This window comes from Andrographis paniculata, unplaced genomic scaffold, assembly GCF_009805555.1.
Source record: "Andrographis paniculata isolate CXL003 unplaced genomic scaffold, ASM980555v1 Contig76END, whole genome shotgun sequence".
In the NCBI taxonomy this organism is placed as follows: domain Eukaryota; kingdom Viridiplantae; phylum Streptophyta; class Magnoliopsida; order Lamiales; family Acanthaceae; genus Andrographis; species Andrographis paniculata.
This window is the reverse complement of record NW_026137613.1, coordinates 1,728,076-1,748,679: the sequence shown is the minus strand read 5'-3', so window position 1 is coordinate 1,748,679 and position 20,604 is coordinate 1,728,076. Positions and strand designations below refer to the sequence as shown.

The 20,604-nt window shown below is 31.3% G+C and overlaps 2 protein-coding genes across 4 annotated transcripts; both read right to left on the bottom strand.

Moving 5' to 3' along the window:
• Positions 1–858: 858 nt before the first annotated feature.
• LOC127266435 (low affinity inorganic phosphate transporter 1-like) lies at positions 859–5,326 on the bottom strand. 2 transcript variants are annotated; one of them, XM_051296682.1, is made up of 3 exons: positions 5,272–5,326; positions 5,003–5,085; positions 859–2,724 (listed from the first exon to the last, which is right to left on the bottom strand). In XM_051296682.1, the coding sequence occupies exon 3, from the start codon at positions 2,665–2,667 to the stop codon at positions 1,033–1,035; it is 1,635 nt and encodes a 544-aa protein (XP_051152639.1). In that variant the 5' UTR covers positions 2,668–2,724; positions 5,003–5,085; positions 5,272–5,326; the 3' UTR covers positions 859–1,032. The 2 variants fall into 2 exon arrangements, with proteins under 2 accessions (XP_051152639.1, XP_051152640.1); XM_051296683.1 differs by lacking the exons at positions 5,003–5,085; positions 5,272–5,326 and adding an exon at positions 2,814–2,890.
• A 7,794-nt stretch (positions 5,327–13,120) lies between these two features.
• On the bottom strand, positions 13,121–19,949 carry LOC127266529 (serine/threonine-protein phosphatase PP1 isozyme 3-like). 2 transcript variants are annotated; one of them, XR_007842153.1, is made up of 5 exons: positions 19,570–19,893; positions 14,858–15,417; positions 14,562–14,777; positions 13,534–13,612; positions 13,121–13,453 (listed from the first exon to the last, which is right to left on the bottom strand). XR_007842153.1 is itself a non-coding variant. In XM_051296790.1 (4 exons), the coding sequence occupies exons 1-4, from the start codon at positions 19,742–19,744 to the stop codon at positions 13,589–13,591; spliced, it is 975 nt and encodes a 324-aa protein (XP_051152747.1). In that variant the 5' UTR covers positions 19,745–19,949; the 3' UTR covers positions 13,121–13,588. The 2 variants fall into 2 exon arrangements, 1 of the variants encoding a protein (XP_051152747.1); XM_051296790.1 differs by having other exon boundaries at positions 13,121–13,612; positions 19,570–19,949.
• Between the last annotated feature and the right edge of the window lie 655 nt (positions 19,950–20,604).

Sequence of the window (20,604 nt, the reverse complement as noted above, 5' to 3'; positions counted from 1 at the left end):
TTAATTATTTCTATCGCTAACTATTATTTTATATATGATATATAATATATAATATAAAGTATATATACGTAGGTGTGTTTGCAGTATATAAATAGAAGATAGATATTATTATATATATATATACGTGTGGGTGTGTGTATGTAAGGTAAATATTATGTATATATTATATATTATATATATGTTTTGCATGTATAGATAGGAAAGAGAGAAATTAGAGGAGAGCAGTAATTATATCTCTTCATTCACAATCACCCCTATTTATAGGTAGTGTTATAATTGATTTATGGTTACAAATAGTGCAACGTAGTAAACGCGTAGCAGGACTGTGGAATTATACAAAAGCGTCCACGATACCTATGCGTATGTTATACATACGTATAACAAAACACAGATTTTTAGATTTTGGATCATCTTACAAACTTGAAATTTAACCTAATCCAATTTTTTAGATTTGAACTGATGTAATTTTTACAAAGCAGATTGAACATATTTGTGTTTTCGAATTATGTTTAAAATCGACACCCTCTAATCTTAATCTTATATTAATAACTCTTCCAAGTGAATTACACATGTATAATAAGAAATTGCTTGAAAAACAACTTTTGTTTGTCAAAAAGATTTGTTACACATCAATTTTGGATTGTTTGTGTTTAGTAATAATAAAGTTGCCATCAACACAATACATATTTTTTTATAAAACAACATTAGACTAAACTATATATTTATATGTACTTTATATGTCATATTTATATATACTTTGTCTTATTGATTTATTTTGACGAAATCAAATCAACACTATACTGATTTGGATAAGCGATGATGAGAGGGAATGTAATTTTGATCCTATATGGATGGATGAATGTTTGCATTCTCATTTGAAACCAACTCTTTTAGCAAAAGAAAGGAAGCATTGATTGGAACACTTGATCCAACTCAAATCAGCTCAACCTTATTTTCCCCAAAAAAATACATGTCCCAAATCTCATCCCAAAACTCTCTCTATATTAACCATTCATTCGAATTCGAATTCGATCAAACAACGTTACCTGAACTCCCTCTATTCTGCACTTGAACTTGCCCTGCGCCATTCCTTTCTCCGTCGCCGTCGCTCTCGCTATTCTCCTTGGACATTTCCTCGAGCGACTTCCCCTTTGACTCGGGAACGAGCAACGTAAACACCAATCCGAGAACGTTAATACACCCGAGCACGATGAGCGAGTTCCGGACGCCGATCCCCGCCGGGTACCCCGCGTCCGTCTTTCTCGGGTCCTTCGGCTGCGCTGCATAGAGGAACCCGAACGCCCCGATTATCGCGCCGGCCTTCCCGCAGGCCGCCGATATCCCGTGGCACGTCGACCGGAACCTCGCGGGGAAGATCTCCGCCGGGACGACGAAGGTCGTCGCGTTCGGGCCGAAGTTGGAGAAGAAGAAGGTGAGCGAGTACATGACGACGAACCCGATCCGGTTCTCGCGGTGCGTCCAGTGGTCGTACGGGATGGCGAGCGCGAACATGAACACCGTCATGAAGAAGAACCCCATCAGCTGGATCGCGAACCTCCCGATCCTGTCGATGAACAAAACGGTGAACCAGTATCCCGGGACGGTGCTGCAGAGGGCGATCAGCGTCTGCGCTCGGGCGATGCGGAAAACTTCCTCGAGGGCGTTCATCGTCTGCGCCGCTGGGATCCATCCGATCGCACTGAAGATGTCCTTTTGAAACAGGTTCTGGCTGTAGAACGCGATGTCCAGGAGGAACCAAGTTGTCGTCGTGCCGAGCAAGTGCCATCCGTGGCGCCTCGCGAATTCCTTCGAAAAAAGGCCGAACTCGTTATTCCTCCCCGCCACCTCCGCATGTTTTTCGCGCTCCTCCTTAATCTCGACTTCCAAAACTTTCGACATGTCAGATTCGGCTTGTTTCAGATTCTTGGCGACAAGCGCAGTGTAGCGTGCGGTTTCCGGCATCTTCAGCCGCCAGTAGTAAGTCATGGCAGCCGGGATCGCGCCGAACATGAGGATCACACGCCATACGTAATCAGCTTCCGGGACCGTCGATCCGACGGGATCGTCTTTATAAGCTGGGGCCGGGAACCCGGCCTTGAACCCGGCAGAAACGGCGATCGCGAACATACCGCCGGCAAGAATCCCGAACCCCTGCATCGCGAAAACAGCGGCGATGAATGCGCCGCGGGTCTTTTTATTAGCGTATTCGGACATGATGGTAGCCGAGAGAGGGTAGTCGCCGCCAATGCCGAATCCGAGCCAGAACCTGAAGAAGCAGAGAGTAGTCATGACGGCCTTAGGTTCACGCCCGAAAGAAAGTCCCGAAGCGACCGAGGAAATGACCATCAGCATTAAGGTCATCCCATAAACTTTTTTCCGGCCTAATTTGTCGCCGAGCCATCCGAAGAAGAGCTGTCCGGCAAGAGTGCCGCAGAAGGCGACGCCGTTGACGGCAGAGGAGACATTCGGAGGCAGACTTCCGGGTTTCGCGGCGCCGGACCGGTGGTAATAAATGCGGCCGAGAAGCTTCGTGACCAAAGATATGCAGAAGAGGTCGTAGGCGTCGGTGAAGAAGCCCATCCCGGCGATAACAATGGCTGTGAAATGATACCATTGTGTCTTTGCTGCGTCGAGTGCATTCAGAACTTGAAGCTGTTCTTTAGCCATGAGATATTGATTATATCCTGCGGGCTTTTCTGATCGATTTTCTTGTTATGTTTGATCCTGAAAATCGAGGGGGAAAAATCAAATTTTACAAATTACCTAAGCAAAAGAATTGAAGACACCATTAAGTAGGGGCGAGTTATTCGTACCTAAATCCGAACCAATTAGTAAATCAAACCGAAATGAATTCTTCAAAATCCGAATTATAACACCATTAGAAATTGCATAATATGACCAAAAACCCGAAATCCATTTTTTTCAAAATAAAATTATTTAAATTTAATAAGAAACAAATAAAAAATAAATACTGAATAAAATTATCTAATAGTATTTAAGTACTTCCAATCAAATACTCTTTCTGTCCGGGCTTTTCTATCCCACATAGGCACATAAACTAAAAATTAATGTAACCTAAAATATAAAATAAGAATAAAAAATATTAAAAAAATTTAGTAAAAAAATATTGAGGTAATTAGAAAGAACAGTGACATATTAAAGTAAAAATAATGAAATTATAGATACATAAAGTTATTTATTATAAATAAATTATACATAAATTTAACTGTGACATCCTAAAAAAGAAATGCAGACATTAGTATTTCGAAAGCAATATTACATACAAAACAATATCATATACTTCTTCCGTCCCATAACAAAGTATCCATTTTTCTATTTTATTCTGTTCCATAATAAAGTATCCATTTTTTTTTTTATAGTAATTGTACTATCTACCTATCATTACAAATACCCTTACAACTTACAATATATTACACAAATGTCATTACCTTTGTATCACACGTACTAATAAAGTTATTTTAGTTATTTCTACCTAAACAAATGGATATTTATTTTTGGGAAGGAGGGAGAATAAGAACTCACAAAATATGCAATATGTACATATTTTTTATTATAATGTATTAATATTTTAATATATTTAAGATTTCAAATTTACGGTGATTTTCATGCCAATTCAAATTGATCTGAAATTTTGAAACTAATTTTTCTTTTCAATGCCATCCAATCCAAAAAGTTCAAATTGAATATTCGAATTTTGAATTTTTTGCACACCGCTACCATCAATTGCTAACAAACATGAAAAATAATCCAAAACCAGCAAAGATTAGACGAAAAGCAGAAGGGACTGTTAACAGAATTACCAAACAGGAAACTCAAAAGATTGTTACCATGGAGAAGAGGAAACTGCAAATCATTACTGGTAAAATAAAGAAAGTATTCTAAATTGAGGATAAATAATAAGGACAAGAAGAAAGAAACCTTGGTAAACATGTGGTCTAGAAAAACCATATAGAAGAATAAATTCAAAGGTAAGAAACTAATGAAGGTGTTGCTCATAAACATCAGCCAGCCACTTAGCAGTATTTATCAAGATTCTTGACTAAAGATGCAATTCAATTAATAGCCTCAGATTTAGTTCCAAAGGTTGGATTGGATGGATGAATCTGTCTTAGTCTTAATCAGGTAGTGAATGTTTCTTCATGCTTTCTTTTCTACCTTGATGCTGTCATCTCTTACATTAGAGTCATAGGATAAGATTCCATTCCACAAGAAAATAAACGCAAGATCGACAGATCGATAAGACTATCGAACAAGAACAGGCAAGGATATTTGAACCACAAGACTATATCAGTGGACAGCACAATAACTACTTGCTAAACAAGGATTGCACAATATGTGTTGTTACTTGAGAAGATTGATCAAATACACATCACTTTCAGAACATATGAAAATGACTCTGTTGATGTATGAAATGTTGAAGAAAACTATAATCAGTTTTCGATTTTGTGAAAAAAATCTTCAAAATGTGTAAATCAATCACCTAAAAGAAACGTCCAGAGAGAGCTAAATCAAATTGTTTTCACGAACGACGGTTTTGGCCAATCTTTTCAACAGTTTTATGACTTCCGCTGGATATGCCGAAAGTAATCGATAAAAAAACAAAGAAATCGATCTAGATCTCTACGTGTGAAGTATTTGCATTATTTGGAAATCAAATTCGAATACGCAATAAACTGAAACAGATCCAGAGAAACTGACGCAAGTTCAAATGAAAATGACACAAAATAGGAAAACAATCGATAGACAAATAAAGCTTTCAGCCATGGAACTTGGAAGTGCAATATCGATTCTCCAGAAAACTCAAAAACCTGTAAACCTGTGAAATCATATTCTACACTCACTGTTCTATCCATTATTTTCAAACTACACAGCGCAGACCAATCGCTCGCATTCCAAATCCATCCTTCGATCATTTTCACAAAGATTATCCAGAGAACACGAATTCAGAAAATAAATAAATAAATAATTTAGAAAATCTTACTCTGAATTCAAAATTGCGCAGTGGAAATCAGCAGCATGAACAAATCGGAAAACTAGGCCTGAGGAGAGATTAGAAATTAAATTCTGCAGAAAAGGCAGGAGGCGAGTGTGAGTGAAGGAGGTCGAGGTTCGTCCGCCATTAAATAACTAACTGTGAAGAGCATATTCCTATAGAGCTTTGCGTATATACGTAGTAGTATATACGTATGTATGTATGTATGTATGTATGCTCCCATCACCGTGTATTTTGGGAGTTAACTAGGTCAGCACCTTGTTGATCGACGAGTACTCCGTTCTCATCTCTTTTCATTTGAAAGCTCCCAGGACTCCAGCACCAGACCAGCGTTGTTTCTTTTTTTTTTTATTATTTCTTTAATATTTTTTTATTATAATAAAAAATATTTATTTATTTTTATATCAAAATATCAGGTTTATTTCATCTAAAAATCTACAAAAATCAAATACTTAAAACACAAAAAGGACATACTTTGGTGTATTTGTATTCTTAATTTAATATTCTTTTATTATAATTTATTTTTATATATTAAAATATTATGTCTATTTCATCTTAGAAATTTACAAAAATCAAATACTTAAAACACAAAAAAAGAAATAAGGGATTGTTTGATTGTAGTTTGAAATTGATTTAAAATTAAGTATTATTTGATTTTTTATTTAAATAATATTTTGATATGATATTTTGTAAAACACAAATATATATTTTTACTATAAATTGTGGCATATGAATAGTGTCTTCGATTTTGTGTATTTGTATTCCTAATTTAATATTTTTGAAATAAAATAATTATTGAACATAATTATTAAAATAAAATACTTCATCCGTTCCACAATAGTTGATAAAAAATTTTATTTTAATATGTTGACATATTTTTATTTTAAATAAATTTATCAATATTAAACATATTTAATAAATATAAATTAATTAAATTAAATTAAATTTATAGCATTTAGGATTATTAAAAACCTTTTTATTTTTATCTCTATTTTCAATCAACTTAAATTAAATTCATAACATTTCACGGGCTGGCTATTAAAAATCCTTTTATTTTTATTTTTCTCATTAGTAAATAAATATTATTATCTATATTTAATAAATAAATAATTATATTATTTTAATATAATTTATGTGTTATTTTCAAAAATAATAAAAAGATTAAACAAAAACACAAATTAATACAATACTTTAATAAAAATAATTATTAAATATAAATATTACAATAATATTGTTTGATGTCTGGTGGTGTGAGTGAATATAAACTTATGAAGTCATGGTTCAAACTTGCATGCCTATAACATGTTCCAAATTAGTACAATAATAAATGATAGAAGAATTATGAAAGTTTGAAGGAAATTGTAAAGAAAATTGAAGCAATATGAAAAGAGGTAGAGATTGGACTAAAAATAATAATTAGAAGAAACATATTTCTACCACAAATAATATTCAAAATATCCCAAGTCATAAAAAAAATAAAAAATAATTGAAGATTATTGTTCGAAAATATCCCACGTCATAAAAATAATATAACATGTCATAAATATCCCATGTCATAAATGGTGGTTATTGTTCGAAAATTTCAATCGGAGATCTGCTAGATATTGGAGGATTACAATTGTAAATGATAAAAAAATAACTGAAGATTGAAGAATCATAAGTAAACTAACAAAAATAATGTGAAATAAACCAAAATATATTGCAAGAAATAAGAAATGCAACCAAAAACAAACAAACAAATAAAAGTAAGGACAAGATAAGGAGCTACATGATCTCGTAGTATGTGGTGAACTTGTAATTATGTCTGTTGTACATGGTCTGTCTAATATGATTTATCTTGTCGGACTTAGGCCTTCTCCAATCAAATGCAGTGGGTTGTGCCAAAAATTGGGGGAGGGGCTCCAATTCACCCCCAAATCCCCCCCTATTTATGCAGTTCTGTGCAGTGCTACTCCAATTACCTCCACTCCATTTTTCCAATTGGAGTGGAATTTTTGTAGTATTTTTGTTATTTTTTTTGGTGTATTGTGTAATTTTTATTTTTTTAAAATGATGATATATAATTTTATATTTTAAAAAGTTATATGTAATTTTATTTTTTTTTGAAAAATAATACAGTATATAATTATATTTTTTGAAAAGTGATATATAATTATATTTTTTTAAAAGTGATGTATAATTTTATTTTTTTTAAAATTATTTTATTTGTAATAGTTATTAATTATAAATATTAATTTTCATATATGTAAATTTTAAAAAAATATAAATTATATAGGTATGGATTTCAACTCATAATTTCATGGTCACAAATTCAAACCCTGCACCACCCGACCATCCCTTATGGACTAACAAAAAGGTTATTATTATTATTATTGTTTGTTTGTTGTTGTTATTACTATTATTATTATTGTTAATGGTAAAAGTTCAATAATAAAAAGTAAAATCGAAAAATATATTTCGAACTTAAGTGAAAAATTTCTGAGATTACAGATCCCTAGACAGACCGTACATAATATTGTTAAAGAAAATAAAAAAGAAAACTAAAAATGATAATTGGAAAACAAAAAATGATGATCCTCATGAGAATTTCTCTCAACTTTGTCTGATTGAAGATGTCCGCTCTTTCTCGCTAAGACCGCTTATATACGTATCAAACTAAATCGTTCAAAACCAATTTCATGGCGGTTACATTTGAATCGTCCAAAAAATCACTTCCACGCCGATTACCTTTGAACCGTCAAAAACTGCTTCCACGTTGGTTACCATAAAACTGCTTCCACGTTGGTTATTTTTGAACCGTAAAAAATCTGCTTTCATGTCGGTCACATTTGAACCGTTCAAAAAATTGCTTCCATGTCGGTTACCTTTGAACCGTCAAAAACTACTTCTACATCAGTTACCGATTTGAACTATCAAAAACCATTTCCACGTCGGTAACCTTTGTGATCAAGGCCCAAATTCGGATGGAGAAGCAGTCTGAAGGACCAACCGTCCGATCAGTTGGGTCCAAAAATCATCCCATCCGAATGGGTCTGACCCACCACTGAGCCAAGGACTCCAACTCTAATCTTATTTTTTGTACTCAACAACTTGTCTCCTCCTCCCTTGACTCCCAAACATCACCCTTTATCAACGCTAGCAATGACGGTTGAGAGTCTGCAACAGTAAAATTCGAAAATATATTTCGAACTTGAGTGAAAAGTGTCTGAGATCACGGATCCCTAGACATCCCGTACATAATATTGCTAAATAAAAGAAAAAGAATAACTAAAAAGAATAACTGAAAAACTAAAAATGATGATCCCCAATGAGAATTTCTCTGAATTTTGTCTGATTGAAGATATCCACTCTCTATCGCTAAAATTGCTTATATACGTATCAAACCAAACCGTCCAGAACCATTTTCATGTCGGTTACCCTTGAACCGCCCAAAAAATCGCTTACACATTGGTAATCGTAAAAAAATTGTCTCATTATCAGTAATCGTCAAAAACTGTTTCCACATCGGTTACCTTTGAATCGCCCCCTAGACAGACAATACATAATATTGCTAAAGAAAAAAAAAAAAAAAGTTGAAAATGATAATTGGAAAACTAAAAGTGATGATTCCCAATGAGAATTTTTCTTAATTTTGTCTGATTGGTCATCTCTTTTTTCGTCCAAGAACCGGTTCCGCGTCGGTTACCTATCCGTACCGTCCAAAACTATTTCCTCATCGATTACTGATCTGAACCGTCCGACACCATTTTCTAGTTGGTTTCCTTTATAACCAACCGTCTCAAGGCCATCACTCATATGAATATATTGTTTGCAGGGCCATCCGTCCGATCGGTTGGGCCCCAACAACCATTCCAACCAAATGGATCTGGCCCACCATTCTTCGTGAGCTCGAACTCTAATCTTATTTTTTGTACTCAACAATTATTATTATTATTTTGGTGAATTTATATTTAATAAATTAAAAAAAATTACATTAAAATGCTCATCCGTTCCATGATAATTGACAATTTTTATATTTTTGTTTATCTCAAAATAATTGACATTTTTCTCTTTTAGGTAAAACTTACTAAATAAAACATATTTAACAATATAATCAAATTAATATATATAACATCATACATCGTATAGGACCTACTCAAAATTTTTTTATTACTATCTCTCCTAAAAAACATAAATATTTTTATCGATATTTCTTCGTATCTTTTATAAAATTAATTTATATTAAAATAATTAAATAATTTTTTTATTTACTTATATTATAGAAAATTTTATTCTCTACAAAATGATATCCATTTTGCATATATTTTTTTATTGCGATATAATTTTTAAAATATTTAAATATATATACTAATTTTTTTAATCATATAATATATTAAATTTATTTTACAACTATCAATCTTATTAATTACATAAAAAATAATAAAATACTACTAATAACTCACTATTTTTAACTAATTAAATATGTTACCTCAAATACTGTATTTTTAATTAAAAAAAATGTATTTTGAAATATTATATATATTTATTTATATTATATTAAATAATTATTTAAATTTATTTTTTTATTATTAAAAATTCAAATTCAAACTCAAAACAAAGATTTGGTAACAATTTAAACTTTTATAAGTTTGTATGATTTAGGAAACATGATTTGGATGTCTATTTAAAATAAGGAGGAAACATATAATGATTACTTATATATATATATATTATTTTTATTTTATTTTATTTTTTAGTAGTCCCAAATTATTTGTGTCCGTTCCAACTGGTGTGCAAATCCCGGGAGCTAGCGAATGTTACATGGTGCATGCATGCATGCATACATTGGAATCTTTATAATACACGCTACATACAAATTTTAAGAAAAATAGTTAAAAATAAAAAAATTATTTTTATAATAAAAAAACATAAAAAAATGTAATATTTCTTTTTTAGAAAAAAAAAACATAAGTTTGAATGAAAAAAAAAATGTATATTAGTTATTGGAGCAATAATTAGATGATTATTTAATCAAATCAGCATCATAGTAGACATGTATATAAACTTACTTTCTCAGGTTTAGTTTGCAGAATATTAGATTCGGACGGAAATTTATTTAGTGTGCACTTTCGGGTAGCGGCTGCAGGTTCCCCGTGTTATTAAAAAAAAAAAAAAAAGTAGACATACATGTATGAAATATGATATAATTTTATATTACACATGTTGATAGCACATTATATAATTTCACAAAACACAATATATTATTGATTTCACTATAATAAATATATCATACAAATATAAAACTGCACAGAACATATTTTTATATGACACAACTATATGTTGTGTTATACTCCAACTGTCTCACTTTTTTGTCCGATTTATTCTAGATACGAGAATTCATATAAAGTAAAATTAATAAATGATTAAGAAGTGTATTAATAAAAATAATTATTGTATAATGTAATTAATTTTAAAGTAAAATTAAGATAATTATATATTTATTTAAGTAGATTAAAAAAATTATAAACTATAAAATTTAAGATAACTTTGTGTTATTAGATGTAAGTATTTTTTAATTAGGTACGAAGAATTATGTATGTAATATAAAAAATAATATTTTATATAAAATTATTGACTTTTCTTGTGAGTAAATAAAATATATAATTTTATTTTTAAGAAATCATTATAATTACATAGTAATAAAAAATTCAAAAATTCAAAAAGAACATGTAATTTTTTTTTTTATTTATGTTTATTATTTCGATATATTAAAAATAGAAATAATTATTAAACATTATATTTAAAAGGGTAAACTGTTTTTTTAGTCCGTAACTGGATCCCCTTGTTATTTTAGTCCTGGAGCATGTCGCAAACTAGTTCAATAAGTGAAAAATTTTCGTTGTTTTAGTCCTCCGGCACCGGAGATGCCCGCGTGGTTTGCTGGAGATGGCGGACACGTGGATTTTTTTATTTTTTTTTCATTTTTTTAAATTTTTTTTAAAACTTATTTTTTAATTTATTTTAAATTTTATTTGTATTTTTTTATTTGGTCCAATTAAAAAAAAATTAAAAAAAACGAAAAAATAAAATAAATCAACGTGTCCGCCAGGTGTCGCTGACCTGGCGGGACACCTGGCGGACACGTCACCTCCGGCGAGCCACGCGGGCGTCTCCGGCACCGGAGGACTAAAACAGCGAAAATTTTTCACTTATAGAACTAGTTTGCCCTATTTAATAAGCATTAGAAAAAAAAATTAAAAAAAAAATTAAAATTAAAATGAGCAAATTAAAGGTTGTTGATTCCATCTTAGGATTATGTCATAATGAAAAACATAGATATTAGTTTGATTACGGAAAGCAACTTTCTTAACATTACAATAACAAACTAATTAATCATACTTTAGGTGTGTTGTTTTGGATGAAATAATTTTTATTATTTTTTATAAGTTGTATTAATATAAAATAATATATTTATATTGAAAATATTTAGTTTTTTTTTTATAATTGAAATTGTGATGACGATAAAAGAACAAATATAATTTTGTGGAACCAAAAGAACTTTGAGGCCCTATTGCTTTTAAATATGATTTTGATTTTACACTATTTATCAATCTTTTATTTCCAAAATTATTACTAATATTTTTATTTCAAATGCTATACAAAATAAATTAACTTAAATTAAAAAATCATGTCATATATTGATATATATATATATATATATGAATAGTTGATTGATGCGTATAAGAATGTATTTTATTTTGACATCATTACTTGCTTAATTGAAGATGCCATCAAAATTCATGTGCTTTATTTTGAATACTTCTATAAATTATATTTTAAAAAAATAAATCATGAAAAAATTTAAAAAAAAAATTAAAATATTCTAAATTAAAAATCCAAGAAAATTATTTAAAACAAAGAAGTATGTATTAACAACAATATAATGGATTATTTAAAACAAAGAAAAAGTTCATTTGTTTTCTATAAGAATATATTATTATTATTTTTTATAATATATAATTATTGAAATAAAAAATCAAAGTCAAATTTAAATCTAACAAACTCTGAATTACGATTAGATTCTTATTAATTATAGTTAATTAATAAATATGTAGTTCAACTTAACTATAAACATAAATAAATAAAATAATTGAAACGTTTTGGGAAGTGTTTCTTTGACATTTTGAATTTGTAAAATATTGAATTTAAATTTTATAATTTAAAATTAATTTATTAATATAATATATTAATAGAAATAAATATTAATTTAATAGTTTGTAAAAGAAAAAAGTTGCAAAGACCAAAGTCGAACCCTTATTATTTTGTGTATTAAGGTTTGTTTGTTTTGATTAGTTTGTAAAAGAAATTGATTTTAATTTGATATTGAAATAATGTTTGATAAGATATTTTGTTAGAAACAAAAATTATATATATTTTTTTTAAAAACACAAAATTCAAATAATAAAAAATTGAAATTGTGTCAAAAGAAACAGAAATTAAATCAGTGACTATTGTACAACTAACTATTGTTATATATTTATTTCATATGGTATTGCTGATTTTAGTATATGCTATCTGAATTTTTAAATAAATCATCACAATATCATGTACTCTAGAAGAATATATTATAAGCTCTATTTGAAAAAACTCACTCTAGAAGAATATATTATAAGCTCTATTTGAAAAAACTCAGCATGTGCTAATTTGAAGAAATCATCATAATTGATATATTTTATCCGTTCCAGCTAATTTGTCCACTCTAACTGGGATAAAATTTTTTAAGTATGATATAATTAGTAAGTAATTAAATAATACATTAATAAAAATAATTATAAATTAACATTAAAATGACAAAAAATTTTAAAAAAATATAAATTATAAATTTTAAAATATGATTAAAATATATAATTACATTTTTTTTTTAAGAAAAAACACAATTTATGTGAAACAGACTGAAACAATAAAAAAAATTGACCAATTATATAAGACAAAAGGATCATTATATTTGTATTATATTAATATACACGACTAAAACACCGGCAATTAATACGTGAACTAAACGACGACGTCCTATCATCACATCCCGTGACAATTGTAAATTTTGTCGATGCAAGGAACCATTCAATCTCCCAACCGATATCCAAACTCATTACCAAGATACCGAACATATCTCACCTCCAACTAAAAACACCATAAAGCACGATTCAAGGATTCGATAAAAATAACTAAATGGTCGCTCAAAAGCCCATGAGTAAAACTCCTTAGGATATACAAACTTAAAATCAGTCGGGGAAAGTAAAACAAGTCCGTTTACCTTTTCATCCTTTGGGCGACTGCACCACAAGGTGTTCCGGCGTTATCAACACTATTCTTTCTTTTTTTTCGTTTGTTTGTTTTGTTTTTCAATAATTACGGCCAGAAAATCTTCAGTCAACAAATGTCCACACACTCCAGTTGGGGCTACATACAACGCAGAAGTTATTACAGCAGTTTGTAGTTTCTCCCGGGAATGAATCCTCTACATTTCAACTTCTTTATACCTCAAATCTTCGAACCTTGTTGCACAGTTTTCTTGGATCTTAAATCTAAGTGGATTCATCCTATTTTCCCGAGAAATGACTGCAATGATGAAAATAACTCAAACTAAGACGACTTAGTTCAAATAGGGGAATATGATCAACTTAAAACACATGAGAGACAAATTAAAATCAAATTATAGGAAACAAAATTTGTTCCTGTAATGAATATCCGGCCAGCATTCACCTGCTTTAGCTGATTCAGGCAAAAATTGTTTAATCGCAACATAAATATCGTATACCGAGACTTTTTTCTTAAAGGCCAAGGAAAATAAAGAATTAACATATCAAATTCATGCTTCTTGTTAACTTCAATATACGCAATCACAAGAGACTATATTATATTCGTTTTTTTTTTTTTTTTTTCCTTTTTTTGGCAAAATAGCAAAAAAACTCCTTTGTAGTTTGCAAAATTTGATGTAAAGGCTCCCTAATCCTAAAATTCTATTTTATCTACTTGTTTCAGATAATATTAAAAAAATACTCTCCCTGTTAGTACTTCATGGAGATTGTAGTAGACACGCTTAAATTGCGGGTATTCTTTACCTACAATGGGAGTGTTTTTTGCAAGATTATCTAAATCACAAGTGGGTAAAACAGAAAATTTAAAACCAGGGTCTTTACAGCAAATTTCGCAAACGACCAGGAAATTTTTTGCTATTTTACCACCTTTTTTTTTTTTGCTAACATTGTATACTAAAAATAATTCTAACAGCATACTCTGAATGATGATATTCTATAAGCTATAAGGCCGTATATCATTTTCTATAGATCGATATTATATTTCCAACAGCACTCCCTTATGTTCGCTGCTCACAATACATAATCAAATAACTCAATATTATAAATTTTTATAGATGTGTGAGCACTCGCAGAAATTTTTTTTATTATGCAAGCCCCAGGGACGAAGGACCCCAATGTCAATCTAAAAATTTTAATCTATAAATTCGAACAAGCTAAGAAAAGAACAAATGCGGCAAGAAGACAAATACCTTATTTTTTTGAGTTCCTGGCTTAGTTGTAGTCGTACTACTGAATCCGAACTTGGGCTTCTTTTCGGCAGGTTTTAAAATTTGAAAAGAGCACATCAGAGTCTCATCAACACTCATCATGGCACCGGCATTGTCGAACTCACCACAATAATTTGGGGCTGAAAATATTGTGACAAGTTGTCGATCAGCGAAAAACTCGTATCCATCTTCAACTACCTGCAGAAAGTCTCGAGGGCAGTTAAATCCACATATTTCACGCGGTCACTTTTATTGAGAAGACAAGTATTGATTTCAACCTGGTGCGCTCGACAAATAAGATCAAGGTCATGTTTTTGAAGAAATTCCGTCACCTTGTCGGGACCAAAAGTAAACGACACTCCTCTATCATTCATTCCCCACCCCTTAACATCTTTGCACGGATCCGACCACAGTAGATCACATAGTAATCCGGTTTCAGGCACGTCAGTCGGACGCTGTAGGTTTCTAATTTGGTCCAAATCATGAAGGTCAGGCGAGAGCCCTCCGTGCATGCATAAAATCTTCTCATCAACTAGGGCAGCCACTGGAAGGCAATTGAAGCAATCCGTGAATACTTTCCATAGTCTTACATTAAATCTTCTCTTGCATTCGTCATAAAAGCCGTATATACGATTCACGGATGCACATTCATGATTGCCCCTTAGTAAGAAAAAATTCTCGGGATACTTTATCTTGTAAGCAAGAAGAAGGCAAATTGTTTCCAGACTTTGTTTCCCACGATCCACATAATCCCCCAAGAATAAGTAATTAGACTTTGGAGGTAGTCCACCGTATTCGAAAAGTCTGAGAAGATCAGAATACTGGCCGTGAATATCGCCTGTCATTGAAGTCACCAAGGAAACAAAGAATTAAAATTGTGAAGTTTAAAAATTCCGATAGCATAAATGTTTTCCTCCATAAAGTACACAAGTAACGAACAATACTATTTCAAATTTTAAAAACAAAATGACGTGTCGAACAGCATATATTTCCCAACTTCTCACTGGCGCTCGGCATAGTAGAGAAACATCAATTTCTATTTCTGATTTCATAGTAGAGAAGCATATAAAAGGGAAATGTCAGTAATTTTAGGTAGAAACTTTAGTACTGACATTGAAAAAGATAAAAAATTCATTGGGCCAAACACTTGTTAACATTGAATGGATTGTGTTCTGGCAATATTTCCCCCTCATCTTAGGACCTCGAAAAGTAAGAAGCCAGTATTTACAGAATCACAGATGATGAGTTTGCATCGAATGCTTACTAAGCCCAGGAATGGTCATCAAGCTGCAAGGATTTTGACAAATTATGTAAAATGTTCACAGAAATCGCACTGTGCTCATATTATTTATCATGAGTTCGATCATGGACAACAGAAAAAGTGCACAGACTAAAATATGAAAATTTTCAATATAAGGTGATAATCAGCTACAATTGTTCATCGATCTCATAGTTACTTCTAACCAGAGTTGCATCAGGGAAACTCTAGTAAGCAAGATGCAAGCAATATATGTGTGTGTATCTATATATATATATATATATATATAGTAATAAAAGAATGAAAATATATAAAAACATCTCCGAAATTAATTTTTTAAATATCATCATAGAGGGTTAGTTACTTTGAATGATTTATATGTTGTGTAAAATTACTTTATTCAACCTAATAACTTATTTACTTTATATGACTAAAGTCCAATTTCAATTACCAGTACTCCCACTACAATAATAGAGGGATACCTAAACCATCCAATTTTGGCGGTGAATAGATTATACTAAGTCAAAATTTATCCTAAAACCTATCAATTATTTACCAGAAATTAAATATATACTGGCTGGTTAATGTTAAGATTATCTGCATGTTGTTAATTTTATATATGATAGTTGCAAAATATTATATATTAATTTACTTATATCATTCTTTATATTATGATCATCAGATTCATCACAATATATATATGTCCAAAATTAATCATATAAATTGTTAAGATATTTCAAATTTAGGGTCTTTTGAGGCAAAAAAAAATCAATTTAGAGTAAATAATATACTATTTCATCCAAAAATTATTCAATAGTTTAAATCAGTTCTAAGTATTCTAATTTCATCTTTCCAAATAAACATGCCAATAGTGCCGATAACTATTAATCTAATTCTATAGCTAAAAATAGTTTTGAAATCAAATAGCCAAAAGATGGACAACAAGAAGTCTTCCAATGGCTGTAAGGGAAATCTCAAAAGCGAAGACAATGTTAGCAATATGTAATGGAGCGTACCATTTCTTGGATCATTTTTCATAAGAGTAGAAGTCTTATTTCAAATGACATAACACTGCTACTCCTACAAAACAGCATATATTTCACAATGTGACAGGATTCCCCGCCACACATAAAAGCTATTCCAAGATTTCTTTTTCAGGCAGAGAATGGATTCGAATAGAAGGGACAGTCTGTCAAATTTGGACGAAGGGTTCCTTAGGATATTAGTCTTCTTGATCAGGAAACAATTGTTAAATGATTCAAGATAGATGTAACAGTTGCTTAGAGAGAGTAAATTTTTTGATTGAAGGCTTGATTAGGACATAACTTATAAGCCTTCTAGATCAAGAACGAAAAGTTAGCCTGTTTCGTCAATTAGACTAAGCCTGTTGCTCCAATTAGAGTAAGTCTTTCCCCGTTCATTCCAAGACACCTCATAACTTTTTTTAACAGAAATTTTCATCTGGATGCATTTTTCTCTAATGCTCAGAATCAGGTCAAATGAAGCCAAATTCAGTAAAAGGTCATAAATAGGCAGCTGATTGAGAATATGAAGGATTAGGACTTTGATTTAAGGATTTCACACTTTCATTGTAAGACGGTTATGTAACCTCCATCAATAGGTCCGCAAATTTTCTTCTCTTCAATTCAGACCCTCCTGATCTTTGAAAGGAATTCAGCCATAAATGGAAGGAAAAGATTATAAATCTCCTACAAATCAGCAATAAGCTTATTTCAACCAAAGTAAACAACAATATAATATATAACCTTAACCATGGCTGGAAACTACGATTGCGGCTGATGGTGGAAATACCTGATGTTACTATGCTAGCAATCAAGAAAAGCAAGTAGAGCTTTCCGATCAAAAAAAAAAAAAAAAAAGAAAAAAAAAAGAAAAGAAAAGCAAGTAGAGGAAGTTGAAAACAGCCTTGGGAGTGTTTGATTTTCCATGTGAACATCACTACATTGTCCTTCCTTCCACTTAATTCAATGATAATCTCTAATTCCGCAAACTAACAGCAATAATATTCAGTTTAATTCAGTTAGAAATGCAGGCAGTATCAAAAGCCTTCCTGCCCAAAATCCAAATATGAATTCTCAGCCACCGAAATCAAGATTCATCAATCAAAACAACAGTTTTAAGAGAGAATTTGTCCACTTCGACAAGGGCTGTAAATGACTTCCATTCCATCACATATGGGTGGCAAAAAAATTTTGATGGCTGATTTTGAAGCTTTCAGTATTCTGCCACTAGATGAGCTATTATCCATCCCAGTTCTGCCAACTACATTTGTCTGGTCCTCATTGAAACCTTCAGCTTAATTATATCGATTTAATTGTGTCGAGTTGGCTTATTCTGACATCATGGGGCAACTGTGTAGGTGTAATTGATCTATCTAGGCTGGAGCGTCGTATTCAAGTTGAGCTTCAGCCTTCACCTATTAATCTTTACATTGTGTCAGCATATCTCTATGTATGCTATTTTTTACTATGAAATGTGTACGCATTTTATGAAATGATATTATTTATTACAGTTAACTTCGACAAAGCATACACATATATGGTATAATACTTCTTAGCTTTTCAGCTGAACAGTAGGTGGGTAAAGGAGATAATATTTTAGAAAGTTTCGACACCTTGGAACATTACAATAATAAGATATGTTGAAAGAGTAGGATTAGCAGTTTCGACAACCGGGATTCTGCAGTGTATGAACTATGTGCATAAAAAGAAATGAGTCACTCTAATGAAGAAATAAGTAACAGTAACGATGGGTACTAAACACCAGATAGTGGCAACGAGGAAACTGAAATGTTAAAACATTCTTAATTATCATTTACAAATAGTCTATTCGTTTCTTTTCTCCTTTTTTTTTTGGAGAAAACAGTATATCACCACAATTATCCCGTTTGGATGAATTTATTCAAACTAAAAGTAATAATAATCATTCAAAACACCTGTTCCACCAAACACAACTTTCATAATTTCATTTTCCTTACATGAATATATAAAATGTAACAATTACTCATCATTAGTACATTCAAATACGTACTCGAATATCTTATCCTATCAAACCCCTCACCAACACACCCTACACTGGTCAATCATATCGTCCAATAGTATTTCATTTTAAATCAAATTTATACTAACTTACTATTGATTACTATTCATATCGAGGAAAAACACACAACAGAGCAATAAAAAACAACATCCAAACACAAATAGATAGAAAATCAAATGACTCACATATCATACAAAAAATGCCCTATCAATCAAGCCATACCCTGACACAATCGAATTAAGTAATCAACAATCACAAGATGCGACCCTAAAATTATCCCTACACAAGCATCTAATTCCCAAACACTCCATCTCTACATCGAAAACTTCAAACATTCACAACCAAAGCCATCCCTAAACTGAGACACATTTCTACACCAAAACACAACAATTTATCTTTGTCAACTACCATCAATTTTTACTTCTATTCTTTGGTCCAAACTTCGAAAATCAAACTAGCAATTCATCTCATAAAGTGAGTATAATATCCGATCATCACATTTCAAGAAGATAAAAACCTAATTCCACCCCCAATTCAAGTCAAGCAACGACGAAACCCACAAAATCAAAACAAAAAGCAGATAAACAGGCCAGCCACGAATTCAATTAACAAAAAACCCAACCCAATAAGAACAAGCAAAGTAAAACCCTAGAATTCGAATTAAAGCCATACCACAAATCTTAATTGGGGCTTCAAGTTCCAGAAGATTAGGCTGGTTCATAAAAATCTCCCTGGACTGCAAACAGAGCTGTCTGATCTCCGATTCCGACAACTGCACCTGCTTTCCGGGCTTCCCTTTAACCTCAAGCAAACGGCTAATTATACCATCAAGCGCCACGGAATCCATCCCTTTCCTTGATTCACCACTTATCTTACCATAAAAAGACAAAAAACCCTTCAAACTCCGGCCCGGAAAACGAACTGACGAAGAAAGAAAGGCCGAGTAGAAAATTTGGGGGCGTGCTGATTTTTCTTGGAAGACTTTGTGGGTGGGCTTTTTCGAAATGTGTTGTTCTTTTATGGTTGTTTTTATTCGATATTCTGGTTTTGGGGCTGTCCTTTCGATTAAATTTGGGTATAAATTACCCTCCCGAGTGAGTATGACAAGAGGACAGAGGCAGATAGCGACTGGCAGTGTGAGTCAAGAGAACGACTTCGGCAGACTTTTCGCGAATAGTCAAGAATTCTCTTTGTTTCGCTTTAATCTTGCTTTAATTTCAACGTTCATTAATAAAGATTCCGTCTTGATTATTTTTACAATTATTTTCTTTTTCTATTAAAGAAATTCTTCGCACGAAAATGATTTGTGCGAAACAGAGGCAATGTCAATCCAAAAAACAAAAAAAGTATACTAGTAAAATTATGTAAATTTGATTGAACAGGATGCTAAACAATGATAATAAAAACTGTATTATTTTATATATTTAACATAAAAAATATATCAATCTAAAATTATGTAAATTTGATTGATAATACATGGTATTGTTATATAGAGTACATACTGTATATTTTAATATAATACAAATATATTATATAAATAAATTTGATAGCAACAATATTATTACAAACAATATATTGTATATGTTAATATAATATAACATATGTTATAATCTCATTAATATGTGCTATATATGATAATATTTTGCTACTCCATCCGTTCCACATAATTTGTCCCTATTTTCTATTTTCGTCCGTCCCACATAATTT

Coding starts and splice junctions, on each gene's coding strand:
- LOC127266529 (XM_051296790.1), bottom strand. CDS start 19,744: ATGGATTCCGTGGCGCTTGATGGTATAATTAGCCGTTTGCTTGAGGTT. Junction 15,418..19,569: donor AGCCCCAATTAAGATTTGTG/GTATGGCTTTAA, acceptor CTTCAATGACAG/GCGATATTCACGGCCAGTAT. Junction 13,613..14,561: donor CAGGAACTCAAAAAAATAAG/GTATTTGTCTTC, acceptor TCATCATTGCAG/TCATTTCTCGGGAAAATAGG.
- LOC127266435 (XM_051296682.1), bottom strand. CDS start 2,667: ATGGCTAAAGAACAGCTTCAAGTTCTGAATGCACTCGACGCAGCAAAG.